Raw genomic sequence first — 13,180 nt, forward strand, 5'->3', positions numbered from 1 at the left:
CTCGCCCCAAGCTCCCAACAGGCGCACACGGACCTGAGCCCGTGGTCAGCGCGAAACTGGGGTATCCCCTCAACCACCCCCCCCCCCCCCTCCCCCTGTCAGTCTCCCTCTACCGCCTCATTTCCTCTAGATACGAGGTCAGGAATAGCAGCCAGAATTGTCAAATGGAAAGAGTCATACGGCAGTCCCATGTGATCTATGTTATTCTGTGATCGGTTCACTTGCATGACTCATCCCGTTGAGAAAACAGCACAAAGAAGTAAGTATAGCATGTAGGTCCCTATTATTATTATTATCAGATACACAGATTTCCTCTTCGGCCGTGGGGGGTCGAGTAGCAGTACTTGGTCCCAAAATAAACCTTCTATCTTATGGTCTGATTAAAATGTGAACTTGGGATTACAGTCTGTTCTCAACGATCTCCTTTACCTTGACCAAATCCATCTCCTCAACCCTTCTCCCTTTGAAGCCTACCGTCGTCTCAGCCATGCAAAGTGCGTTGTAAATAGCTTCCTCTGTTGCGTCAGCAACAGCCTCAAATAACCCATCAATGGTATCATTGGTTGCCATTTTCACACCCAGGAGTTGTGGAACATGGGGGTGAGCAGAACGAGCGCCAGCCATGGAAAGTTCTTGAACTGGAATGTTGTTGGCGTTAGAAAAGGCAAGGAAGATATCCCCCGATGTGTTACTTCCATATCCACCAACCTTGGCCAGGCCCACGGTAGCACGCTTGGCTAAACGTTGCAGCTGGACGGGAAGAAGCGGAGCATCAGTGCCAACGATGACGATAATGCTGCCATCTTTGCGCGGCTCTTTTTCTCCCGGCTTGAGTTGTTCTGCTGTTGTCTCCCCTTGCTCTTTGAGAATTTGGCCTACTGGGACGCCCCCTATACGGAGATTGTCTAGAGAACCATAGTTGGCTTGGACAAGCACTCCGATTGTGTAGGACTTTGCATTTCCATCGATGTCAAATCCCTTGACGACGCGACTGCTTGAACTAGTACCACCCTTGAACCTGTGGCAAATCATGCCTGTTCCGCCACCAGTGTTACCCTCCCTCACAGCCTCAGCAGTCGCGCTTCGAATACCCTTGACGATATGCTGCGGTGTGACGGCGAATCTACTTTGGTCGTTCAGGTAACCATCGAAAGTCTCCGCAACGGTTGGAAACAGAAACAGATCAACTTCTTTGTCTTCATTAGAGTGATACTGAACAGCATACTCCAGGATTCCACGGTACGCGTCACCAACAGAGGACGTAGTAGTCAGGACGATTGGTGACGCCAACAGCCCTGTTTCATTGAGCCAGTGGGAAGACGTCAACTCTCCGCAGCCATTGAAGCTAAAGAAACCGGCGAAGCTAGAATACTTGTACCAGTCAGGCCGGGGCAAAATAACCGTAACACCGGTATTGATGTCAGGAGAATGCTCCTCGCTGCCGGGAGGGTTATGAATGGACTCTGTGTGAGATAGAACGCCAGGGACATCAGTAATGGAGTTTAGGGGACCAGGAGGCCATTTCCCTAGACGAAGCTGTGGTATAAGCTGGCGAATACGCTGGCGAGGCGGGGATTGGCTCATGGTGAACGTTGTCGCGCACTGTCGAGTTTAATTTGGAGATTGTAGGAATATGTGCCGTGGACTTTTCTGTTGTTTTCCAATGTGAAGGAGAAGCATCAAGTCTTTTATAAGTGAGGATATTGTCCATCCGCTGAGAACGCGATGCCAAAGTCCGCAAGTCCACCGGCGATTGAGTCACTTCGCGAGGGGTACCCGTTGGCTCAAATCCTTCATGACAAACGTGGAAGTGAAGAACCAACGGGTAGATTAAAAACGCGCGTTACTTGCAAAATTGCGTCTTCAAATCGACGCCCGAAAACTATTCTCTTAATAATGAAACCTACATCCGCCAACAAGGAGATGGAAAATCCGCAATTGCGTCACTCCTCAACAGTGCTAAAATGGCTGTGAAGAAGCTAGTGGTAAGAAAGATGAACGGGACTGGATTTTAAATACATAAATATACATGTGCTCACACTGTGCTAATTGGAGCCGAAACCTCCCAGCCTTGGTACTTGGTTGCCTTGTAAAATGCTTTCTGTTGGAAACGTTTTGAAGTAGTATCTTATTTATACGGCCCGCGGTAGCCTTCGCGGATGATGGCAAATACAACGAGCAGCGCGCTAGGGCCTTCATGCGGCGATAGAACGCAATACGTCTGGAGTTGGATATTAATCTAGCTAGAACAACTCCGGCCCGAGCCGGCCTTCAATCTAGAATATGGCTAGTTGGAAAGTCGATACTAGATACGTAGCATGAGCAGATATATAAACATGAAGCCGAGGGACCTCGCCAAACTTTGAGTGAAAGGCGAAGCAAATGCAAGTATATACATGAAGCATGCAAGCTATCGATGGTCAGGGTTCGAAGTTAGCTGCATAGCGAACCAAGTGTTATCAACGGCAAAAACAAAACAAGTTGAGACTGTGGTGATCCATTATCTTTTCCAAGTACATCATAAATTATTAGCAGAACACAGAGTTGATCACTATGTCCAACTACCGAAGCCAACTCAGTGTAGTCTACAAACAAAGTAACCCACTTATCAGGAGTACAATATGTGCTAATGCTCTTAAATATCATCGCTCAAGGCCTTGAGAATATCCCTCGCCTCGTTTCTCACACTCTCTACTATCACTCCTGCGTCTTGCACGCTCCGCACAAGACCTACGCCCGATCCAACGTACGTTGCAAGTCGCCCCTCTGGACCCCAGCCCGCATCACCACTCTTGGCCGCCTCATCATGCAGCACCTGGAGCTTCTCAAACGGAATGCCTGCTTCGTGATCGATCCAGCTACGGTTGATGAGAGTTCGAGGTGAAAACTGTTCGGGCCAGCCAAACGTGCCACGCAAATGATTGTACAGCTGAGTACGTAGAGTGTTTTTCGCACCGTCATATGCCCGAACTACTTCGTCCTGATATCCCTTTGCGATGCGTGCCTCTGAAGAAGCAAGAAATCGAGTTCCCATAGCGACGCCAGCAGCTCCTAAAGACAAGGCAGCAGCCACACCTCGGGCATCCATGATTCCTCCGGCTGCGACGACGGGAATTCCAGACTCCTTCACGGCATCTGCCACTTCAGGGAACAGAACAATAGTTCCAGTGCTCTGCTTTGCCATACCATGACCGCCTGCTTCAGAGCCTTGAACAACCAGAACATCCGGAGGAGTTGAGCTGTTGACAGCGGCAATCGCGTCACTCAGCGTGCCGATTTGAATCCACACCTGTGTATCACGAGAGGCTCCACGAAGAGACACCGTCCACTCGTCCAGCTCCTTCTGGCCATTTCTCGGAGCAAATAGCCAGACAGCACACGGTTTGTGTTTCTCAACCGCAGATGTTGCAATCTTCAAATCACCGTTCCAGACCTGAAAGCCCACGCCAATGGGGAGCAGGGGGTGGCGTAAGCTAGAAGCTGCAACCAGTTCCCTGGCCTTGTCAAGATCAGCCAGTACTCCATCTGGCTTGGCCTGTGGCCCTAGAAATCCCAAGCCGCCAGCAGCAGACACGGCAACGGCCAAGTTTGGGCCGGCCATGATGCGCATCGGCGCCCCGACAATGAAAGACTTTTTGACCCATGGGTAAGGACGCGCAAGCAGACGTCTCAATTCTGCAGTTCTTTGGGCAGCCATGGTCAATCAGTTTTTGAAGGATGTATAAACTTTAACGAGTAGAATAGTTGTTGATTCTCGGTTTAGTGTTGGTGTATGCAAGCGTGCATGAGCGACCTGTCCAGCACTAATCAGTATACGCAACGCCCTGAATATGAGATTTTGGCCCGCCGGAGTTGTTATACAAACAGCACCATTGGAAGTTCAGGCATCGCCATTGCCGGCTATCGTCATCTCCGCTTCCCAGCTGAAAGACCTGCATGTGTTCGCTGAACGCCAGCAGGGCCTCTTAGCGCTGCTTTGTAAGAACTCTGCAGAAGCCACAGATCCTGTATGACATAGTCTGGCTCTGGCGGGGAAAGGAAACGGCAAAGAACGAAGTAGAACTCACCAGCGGGTTTCTTTTCTGTTTTGAGAATTCAACAGTTGGAAAAAAGAGAGCAACTCCATCAGCCTTATGAAACCCTTTTTCGGCATTAGGGGCCGAGGTTAGGACTCCCGTGCCTTTTCCGGGCAACATCGATCGCACGATTGATTGCTAAGATTCCGCGGAGATGTTTGACGGCGCAGGGTCCAAGGGAACAACATATCGTCATTGGTGCATCCAAGCTGAATAATGGCACATTGTGGCGCGCTTGATCTTCTCCGTGGCTGCGTGGCAGAAAATACCTATTGAAGTTTATCAAGAAGTTTAGAAAGTGAAGATGAAGGAATTTTAGATAAATAGAAGGAATGGAGCGCTCTTGGGAAGAAGAAGTTTGTTTCAGCAGACAAGTACAAGAAAGCATAGAAAGCAATACAACAACTCCAACAACCTCTCATATCCAACCATAAACCACATTCTCAAGGCTTTAAAACTTGTTATATCTCTAAGTTTCTTGAAGTTTACAACAACCAGAAATTCGTACACTACAAAATGTCTTCCCGATCTGACAATGTTGTCGTCGTCGTCGGCTCTGGTCCTGGAATTGGCACCAACACAGCCGCTGTTTTCGCCGCCAACAAGTTCAACAAAGTCGCCCTTGTTGCCAGGAATCCCACTCAACTTGAGAAAGATGCAGCCACTGTTACAAGTGCTGCCAATGGCAATGTCACTGTGAAGACTTACTCAACCGACGTCATCGACCCTGTTAAGTTCACAGCGACACTCAGGGAAATTACCCAGGATCTCGGAACTGTGGAAGTTGTCCTTTACAACGCCGCCATCGTCGCACAGTCCCGACACATCGAGGTCACTGATGAGGAGCTCATCCGTGACTTCATGATCTCCACCATTGCCCTGAATAACCTCTCCAAATGGGCTTTCCCACAGCTTACTGTGCTGGCAGCGGAAGATTCCTCTGCCCAACCCACACTCATCGTCACCAGCTCTCATCTCCCTGAGACGCCCGAGACCAACCTTGTCTCGCTGTCCATGTCCAAGGCTGCCCAGAAGAACTTTACTCGATCTCTCCGCCTGGAATTTGAGCCTAAAGGAGTTCACGTTGCCCTTTTGAGTGTTGCAGGATATGTGTTGGACCAAAATCAGAAGCTGAATGCCAAGAACATTGCCCAGGAGGCATGGAATCTGTACAACCAGCCCAAGGGAAGCTGGACTGAGGATGTCAGGATTGAGGAACCATGAATAAGGCATATAAAGAGGGAATTTGGACTAGAAAAAAGCTTTGTATTATAATATGTATTTCACCCATGTATAAGGCGCCCTTAATAGACATAGATTATAATTTTTACGTTCTTAATACTCCAGCAGCACAAGAAGAATATTCTCGCTCTTTCCGCTCTTCTTTAGATTGTACCAATCGGAGATTTTTGTCGTATAAACGTAACAAGCGCAGATGAAGCCGAATAATGCAACTCGAAGGATTCAGATTATTTTAGTTACAGGCCCACTGCAGTAACAAGGCGCGGGTTGACGCAGGCACTACATTAAGCTTGCCTTTCCCACATGGGAATTCGATCCCGGTGCGGCCAGGTTCTGCATTTTGAGACATGAGAGCCGCATACAATAGCCAGCCAGCGTGTTAAGCCGAGCGAATAAGAGATCCTCCTGATGACTTGACGGAGGCACCAGTGGCATTTGTGTCCTTCATCAAATACACAAAGGCTTCGGCAGCCTCATCTGCTGTTCCGGGTCTCCCGACTAGCGATTGCCTAGAAGCAAGATCATATATTGCAGACGCCATTGTTTCGCCCGTCTCCTCGATCACCATGGGAGTCTCAGTGATGCCGGGCGCAACCGCATTCACACGTATCGGGCTAATATCAACCGCTAGCCCTATGGCCATACCTGTAATAGCAGCGCCAACACTAGAGAGAACGCCAGGCCTGGCATCGGCACGTCTTCGACATGACCAGAAGTGAAAATGATCGACGAGGTGCCTTTATCATTCATATATTTAGGGCCCAACTTTCCGAGAAGCGCCAACTGAGCAAACCTCGGAACAAACAGTCCCTGGATGGTTTTGTAGTCAACCTGAGAGAAAGGAACAAGCGGGCCTCGTCTATTGCTCACGCTGTGAACAATGTGATCGAGAGAGCCTCCAGCAGCAGCAACAGCGTCCGTGAGAACCTGCTCGAGTTGTGTTTCCGTGTCCTCGCCACCAAGATCGACCAAAAAGCTGGATATCCGACTTTCCGACCCAGGCACTGCTTTTATGAGTGCTTTGACGGCATTGTCTAGTTTCGTCCTATTTGAGGATGCAATTGCAAGATGCGCAATGTTTTCTGAGAGAGTTAGCTTTGCAACGGCAAAGCCTATTCCGGAAGACGCTCCAAGGACGAGGACTCTGTGGCCGGCTATAGATGGCATTTTAGCTCTATGTTTTCGTTGTTTGTTGTTTAAGATTGAGATTGAGTCTACAACCAAGCGGTGGCTTTGTTCTCATATTTAAATACAATGTTGGACTCTTTTCAAAAGTTCAAGAGCAAATTTCCTTTTACACTTACACATGATTCAACAGAGATATCAGGATGTAGCTAGTATTGAGCATTTGCCTATCTCGGACTTGGCGTGTAAGCTGGTTGCTCAACAGTGCGCAATGCTGACATACTGTTTAAGATATAGCCAAATTGGGACATCGGCAACTCAAATGGGTATTACATGTCAAAGAATATCGTTTGATACGCACCCGTTGTTGGATTAAGGGCGCAACAATGCAGACTATGTTAGCCGAAAGGCCGGCTCAGAGCTACATGACTCAAGTTTTATACTACAGAGCAAGTAAGACCTTCTGCAGGAAAGCGTTTATTCTACAAAGTCGTACCTGTGGGAACAGAAGGGTTTACTCGTTTTAAATGACCTAGAGGGAGCAGGCCGGGCAAGATGTGATAGAAGAAATAAGAGTGAGACGTCATCAAGTGCCATAGTCGGATGGAAAGTTATAACTAAAGAAAATGAGAAACAAAAGCAAGCTCCAGTGATGTCGGTGAGTAAAAATAGAAGTGCTCATATCACAGCCATCCCATTGCTAGTCTCAAGGGCTAAAGAATGCTTAGCTAGGGGCGTGTATTAAACTCGATGTGTATTGCCCAATGAAGACGCTGCTACCCTAATACAGTCAAACAAGAAAAGTAACTCCATATATCACCGTGGTATTCAAAGTAGTCATCTTCGCCATTACAAACATAGCAGCAACCAATTGCACATTCCAAACGCTAACAAGCAATCCAGCCGGTAAAATAAATCAAAAGGCTCATGAGTATAGTAAATGACAGACAATTTAGGCAAGGCTCATGCCATAATCAACACCTCAACGTTTCGTATCCAATTAGGTAACCTCCTGCAGACCTCGTGGGTTGAAAAGGGTGACTTCGCCACGAAGAGGAGCGCCATGGTTATGAGAGCTCGATACAGGTTCTCCCTCCGCTGCTGGGGGTGCTGATCCATCGTGGTCGTACACGTAGTCAGGAGGAGCCTCTGTTTCTTCAGGAAGCTCCAAAACAGCCGGCTCAGTGATAGATGCGGTTTGCTGATGGGAATCCTGCTCAAACCCAGGAGCTCGATCGCAGCATTCGTGATACGCAGGAGCCGCGGCACCGAAGCCAACGGTAGTCTCGAAAGCGCTTTGTCGGAGCTGCTGCAAGGCACGTCGCTCATCTTCTAAAGCTCTTGCTGTCCTCCGGATCGATTCTCTTCGTGACTCTGTGACTTTCTTCATAGCCTCAACATACTGTTTTTGAGCAAACAATGCTTGAGCCAGCGTAGCTCCTAGTCTTTCTATAAGATCAGCGTTTTGCGATTTGTTGGTGTAGCGCTCCTGTGCTGTCGCTCTAGCAGTGTGGAAAAGCCGATCAAGACTGTCCTTGGCCTGTACCAAGTCCGGCCCAGGTGTCGCCTTTATAGCTTCGACGGCTTCGTCGCTGAGTTCAAGTCCGCGGTTGATATAAGCGACGCAGCGTTTCAGAACTGTATGAACGCCACGCTGAGAAAAGATATCGGAGTGATTCTCGAAGGCTGCGCGCTGCTTCTCAAACGATGCCCGTTCGATGGCTACTTTGACTGCTTGGGCAGCTTTGATGCCTCGAACGGCCGCCTTGAGTGCTTCTGTCCTCTCCTGTAGCGCCAACTTGGCAAGTTTATGTGTCTCTTCTTGTTCATCCTCGTCTGCGAATCCCGCCGTAGGACCATCAAAAATGCGCGAGTACAGAGAGTCGATTTCTTTGTGCGCAGTGCCGTGTCGTCCCACCAGTTCCTGCAGATCCTTCATCTCGACAGTCAGTGCCTCTTTATCTGCCTGGAGATCCTTCAACTTTGCTTCAGCTTTGTGACGCTTCTCAAGCACTTCGTGGTAGGCCTTCTCCTCACGCATCGCCTTGTCTTCAAAGGCACTCTTCTTTTTCAGCACGGTGTAGACGAATTTCTTGGCCACCGAGTCCCTGTAGCTCTTGTGTTGCTTGAGCTGCAGGTTGGCGGCGGCAATGGCTTTCTCGACCTCGGGCTCGAGATCAGCCAGTCGTTTGTCAACATGTTCAATCTTGACCTGGTTGTTGTTAAATAGTCCGGGTGCATGTGCTGTAGCTTCAAGCTCGCCGAGCAGCTCCGCGTTTCTCGATGCCGAGTCTTCAATGGCTTGTCGCACTTTTCGCTCCGCTACCGAATCTGATGGCACATGCACTTCGCGACGAGCCGGCATGTTGAACGTAGGAGGTGGCATATAATCAGATGCTGCAGCCTTTCGATCAGCCATAGAGGCCATTGAATTCATGGCTGCAAATTGACCGATTTACGCGTTTACTTTGTTGCTTTCCAGATGATCGCGAAGGTGAAGATCGCGAAATCGCGTCTAACGAACCTCCAGGGAAGCGGAGTGCCGCCGTCGTGGGACTGGGCCATATTTACCTCCATCAATTATCAATGATGTGGTAATACGGAAATTAAAGCACATAGACCAGATTCCAGTGCCTTTCAGGAGATCATCCTCCCAATAGTCGTCATCTTACCGCAAACTCGAGAAAGATTTGTCATCGGCTAGAAGATTACAGTATAGGGCGAGACAAGGCCCGTCAGCACTTGGACGCATTTGCCTATGCGTGGAATACTATCAACTGCGCCACGAATGGAATCTTCACCATACGTGGAAAAATAGCGTACTGGAACACTAGAACAGTGACAAAACAGCTGTTTCACTGCCGCGTCACAGCCTCGATATTTGTAGTTTTCATGATCTCCCCTTTCAAGCCGCTAGCACAATATTAAAGCAACAACCCGAGAGTTGCTCCTACGTCAGCGCGCCCGACGCACGTACGAGTATTCCAGATGTGTAAGCTTCAATGACATAATGCGCCCCAGTAGTCAATTGCAAGAATCTGAATCTCTACTCGATGATGTCGGGTGCGGCGTCCACTGCCCAAATCCGGACCGCCGGTTCCTGGGCGCGGCACATCGCGCGGCTACTTTTTGCGATATTGGGCGAAGCACATACCCAAACAGTACATAGCATCTCCGCGGGGACGTTGATTCCGGATGAGTCAGCGGTGAGAGTTGGTTTTCAGCTGTCTTCGGACTCAACTCGGAGCGCACAAAGAGCGCAAAGACAAAGTAGTTTCCGTATCCTACTAGTTGGAAAGAGAATGCGAGCAACACGTTATTAGTTTGTCAGGGAGATTGGTCACTATTACAAAGCCATGTTCCTTCCATCCATAGGAGTGAGTTGTCGACCTGTATTAAAAGCTACTATACCCCGAGTAGTTTCGGGAAGTCTCCAAGTCTCTAGACAACTGCTCCAGCATAGACCAACTCGCATCATTATCCCTTCAGTTACAGCAACACAATCACAAACATTTACAATGGCTACTAAAACTATCCCCACCCTCCACTACCTAGACATTGGTCGAATGGGCCGTGGCGAAGTCGTACGGTAAGTCGTGCGCCACTCAGCAACTCTTCTTCTTCCACAACCAACCTTATTATTGTGACCCCTTGATGCCCTTGTAACCCGCACTAACACATATATCAGTCTGTTTATGAGAGACGCAGAGATTGAATTCAACGATATCCGACATCCTTATGATGCCACATGGCCAGCTACGAGCGAGAGACTCAAGCAGGAAGGCATTACTCGAACTGGCAAGGTACCTGCACTCTTGATCAATGGTATTATTATCAACCAGGTTAGTTGCTCAATCAACGAGATCTTTTTAAATGTTAGGATGTACGCTTACATACTTGTCCCACATATAGCATATTGCCATTTTAAGATATCTCGCCCGAGATATCGGCCGCTATGAAGGCGAAACCAATCATGAGAAATTCCAGCTTGATGCTGTTTCAGATGTCTACAATGATTGGAGGGTAAGTCAAATCTACAATGGAATAACCGTCAATTACATGTGCTAATGAATGAGATATAGACTCAATGGGTAGCAAGCCTAAAAGGTGTCACAGATGAGTACAGGAACAAGTTTGTACCACAATATTACAATGTCATTGCAGAGTACTATTCTGCAAACAATGGTCCTTATCTCCTCGGAGACAGAATATCCTACGCCGACTTCGCCGTCTATCAGTCAATTGATAACGATGAACGAATCGGAACTCTACCCGTAAGTTTACACTTTAGGATGAATGATTTACTTGTTCAGGGTGCTGACTCATTACATTCAGTCCAAACTACCTGAGGCAGTTCAAAAGTTTCGTGAGGCCTTTGAGGCACGACCAAACATTGCAGCGTATATCGAAGAGAATCGCCCAAAGAAGGCGTAAATGGAGGATAAGTGAATTATTATCATTCCAGTGATTTTTCGAAAGACAAGGGTAGTTGATCCAGTAAATACAACAAGTCAGACAAACTATCGATAAGTCTATAAATAGATGCTATAAAGTGTGGAAAGATAGTATTCAGATAAAAAAAGCATCATTACTTTAATACAATTAGTAAAATCATCAACCCTATAGCCTACGTGCACGGTACAAATTTTAGGGTATGCCTCCTTAAGAACATCACGAGATGTCAAAACAAGCTCATGGTATTGGTGATAGCTCCATGTATTTTAAACTCTAAGTAGGGCCATAGCAGTATCAGCATATTTGAGACAATACAACTGGCCACTACAGCTGAATGCGAAATGATATAACTCTGTATATACAATATGAACTCATTGTCGATGTCAGTAATTGTCCTTACGTGATCTACCATCATATTACGAGGTATTGTAGTCACTTGGCTACGAGAAATAACCCATCGCATCGTACTTTCATGTAACGTTGCAAGTTTTCAAGAAATCGAGATAACCTTGCAGGAAGCAAGATAAAACAGGTTATGTGTTGCAAAGACCCCAAGCATTCATACCTGGGCACTTTGCATGAATTTGGCAAATTGCACTCCAAGGCTGACTACTACTTCCTTGCTCGGTCTCATGCTGTATAACGTACGTGTCCATCGATGTCAGATGTCAGACACGGTACAGTATGCAGTGTCTTGCATTATACTGCTACCGCTCATCTTCGATCCAATGGCAAGTTGATCTTTACCTGCCTTCTTGAGCCACTTCGGACGTATCAGGGCCTGTTGAATTTCCACCGGAAAATATCACCTCCGCGATGACTATTCCATGTCGATTCTGGTCCAGTCTATTAATTACTAGTGGAAGGAAAATGAGATGCATAAACGTCGTAATTGAGCATACCCGACTAGGCTGACAGCGTTTCAAGGCACATGGCAAATCTGCCACCAAATACATGTCAGATCAGGAGCCGCTTCATGCGATGAGATCCAGGTTCCCACATCCCGAAGGCCAGTGCATACGCACCCGGTAAACGTCAGTAAGACGGCTTTAGCTTCATCGCAGCATCGCAGGAGTAGGCGAGAGAGACTGAAATTGGTCACAAAATGATTCATAACAATGGAAAGTCTCCTTTCAAAAGGACACACCCAATACTCCACGTCGTAGTGAATGAAATGAATCCCGCCTTTTCTCTTTCTTTTCCCCCAAAAGGCCCCCCGTCCTGCAAGAATCAGCCCATATTTCCCCACACATGTAACGCTGTATTATTGTCTGGCTCGCCCCGGAGCGGCAGTTCCGCGATTTAGCGGTTTGAAATCGCTCATGCTTTCATCGCATGAACGTCAATCAATACGCCGGCGAGAATCTTCCCGCTCCTAGCAAATTTATGCGAAACAAGATGCCAGCCGTCAATGCATCTCCTTCTAGAAGTCCTACGATTCTCACCCTAAACCCACCACTAGAAGCTGCATGGATACCGAGAAGCGATGTTGAAACAGAAAATAGAGCTTAAAAAAACGACGAGTGCCGAAGAGAAAAGGAAACAAAATGCCCATGCCAGCCAGCCCCTTTCCTACAATGCTACACTACCCTACCCTACCCTTGGCTTCTCCTCACACAGCTGGCGGGAGCTTAAAACACTCGAGCATTCGCTAGGCATTGCCCAGCCTGTCTTCGAGACGCTGCACAGGCGTGCCTGTCTGCCGATCCGGGCTCGCCGTTGGACTTTGCGAACAGTCCATCTCATTTATTTCTCTCCGGACTTATCGTACGTGCTCGTATATACTCGTAGTTTTTGTTAGCGACCGCAGCATGTGGAGATGACACACAGACGCCTCGGCAAAAGCCCACGTACGAGAGGCGGGATAGTATTTGTATTATAGTCGTACTCCATTTGCATGGCCCAGCCCCTATCTAAACAGGAGCGGAAGACAGAACGCCTCCACTCATTGGGGGTCTCCATGCCTGGTACTTGGTGTTGCTTCAAGGCGCACATTTCATACATGTACTCGTACATTGCCGGACATACAGGCCATGTTTTCTGCAGGGGGGGACAGGGGTTGTTCTTTTCTTCTCTCTTTTTCTACGGAGCCCTGCCGCCACCACGAACCCTGTCAAAAACCACCACCGCCTCTGCAAAATGTCTTGGCCGATACATCCCTGCAGGCAGGCAAGCGATCAGAAGCTTTCCATGTACCTTGGCGAGAACAAGCATCCAGCGTAGCATTATGGTACCGTACGGCGTCTTAGGACATGCGGCTGTGTATTCTGGCCTCATATGTG

General features: G+C 48.1%; 6 protein-coding genes across 6 annotated transcripts; 2 read left to right on the plus strand and 4 right to left on the minus strand.

The window, feature by feature from the left end:
• Window positions 1-264: 264 nt before the first annotated feature.
• Window positions 265-1,960, minus strand: V8C40DRAFT_241933 (peptidase family S58-domain-containing protein). Its single transcript, XM_083215122.1, has one exon. The coding sequence runs from the start codon at window positions 1,582-1,584 to the stop codon at window positions 400-402; it is 1,185 nt and encodes a 394-aa protein (XP_083075215.1). The 5' UTR covers window positions 1,585-1,960; the 3' UTR covers window positions 265-399.
• A 535-nt stretch (window positions 1,961-2,495) lies between these two features.
• Window positions 2,496-3,843, minus strand: V8C40DRAFT_241934 (nitronate monooxygenase). The gene has a single exon (XM_083215123.1). The coding sequence runs from the start codon at window positions 3,695-3,697 to the stop codon at window positions 2,636-2,638; it is 1,062 nt and encodes a 353-aa protein (XP_083075216.1). The 5' UTR covers window positions 3,698-3,843; the 3' UTR covers window positions 2,496-2,635.
• Window positions 3,844-4,592: 749 nt separating this feature from the next.
• On the plus strand, window positions 4,593-5,300 carry V8C40DRAFT_264677 (NAD(P)-binding protein; the record flags this gene model as incomplete). Its single annotated transcript, XM_083219560.1, has 1 exon — window positions 4,593-5,300. One exon carries the CDS (start codon window positions 4,593-4,595, stop codon window positions 5,298-5,300), a length of 708 nt encoding a protein of 235 aa, XP_083075217.1.
• A 331-nt stretch (window positions 5,301-5,631) lies between these two features.
• Window positions 5,632-6,485, minus strand: V8C40DRAFT_286549 (SDR family NAD(P)-dependent oxidoreductase; the record flags this gene model as incomplete). The annotated part of the gene is made up of 2 exons (XM_083222544.1): window positions 5,632-6,055; window positions 6,124-6,485. The coding sequence occupies 2 exons, from the start codon at window positions 6,483-6,485 to the stop codon at window positions 5,698-5,700; spliced, it is 720 nt and encodes a 239-aa protein (XP_083075218.1). The 3' UTR covers window positions 5,632-5,697.
• A 601-nt stretch (window positions 6,486-7,086) lies between these two features.
• V8C40DRAFT_241936 (uncharacterized protein) lies at window positions 7,087-9,423 on the minus strand. The gene has a single exon (XM_083215124.1). It carries the CDS (start codon window positions 8,878-8,880, stop codon window positions 7,444-7,446), a length of 1,437 nt encoding a protein of 478 aa, XP_083075219.1. The 5' UTR covers window positions 8,881-9,423; the 3' UTR covers window positions 7,087-7,443.
• A 538-nt stretch (window positions 9,424-9,961) lies between these two features.
• V8C40DRAFT_264680 (glutathione S-transferase) lies at window positions 9,962-10,877 on the plus strand (the record flags this gene model as incomplete). Its single annotated transcript, XM_083219561.1, has 5 exons — window positions 9,962-10,032; window positions 10,132-10,285; window positions 10,356-10,466; window positions 10,526-10,717; window positions 10,779-10,877. 5 exons carry the CDS (start codon window positions 9,962-9,964, stop codon window positions 10,875-10,877), a joined length of 627 nt encoding a protein of 208 aa, XP_083075220.1.
• Window positions 10,878-13,180: the final 2,303 nt, after the last annotated feature.

This window comes from Trichoderma camerunense (assembly GCF_050948025.1).
Source record: "Trichoderma camerunense strain CBS 138272 chromosome Unknown V8C40scaffold_6, whole genome shotgun sequence".
In the NCBI taxonomy this organism is placed as follows: domain Eukaryota; kingdom Fungi; phylum Ascomycota; class Sordariomycetes; order Hypocreales; family Hypocreaceae; genus Trichoderma; species Trichoderma camerunense.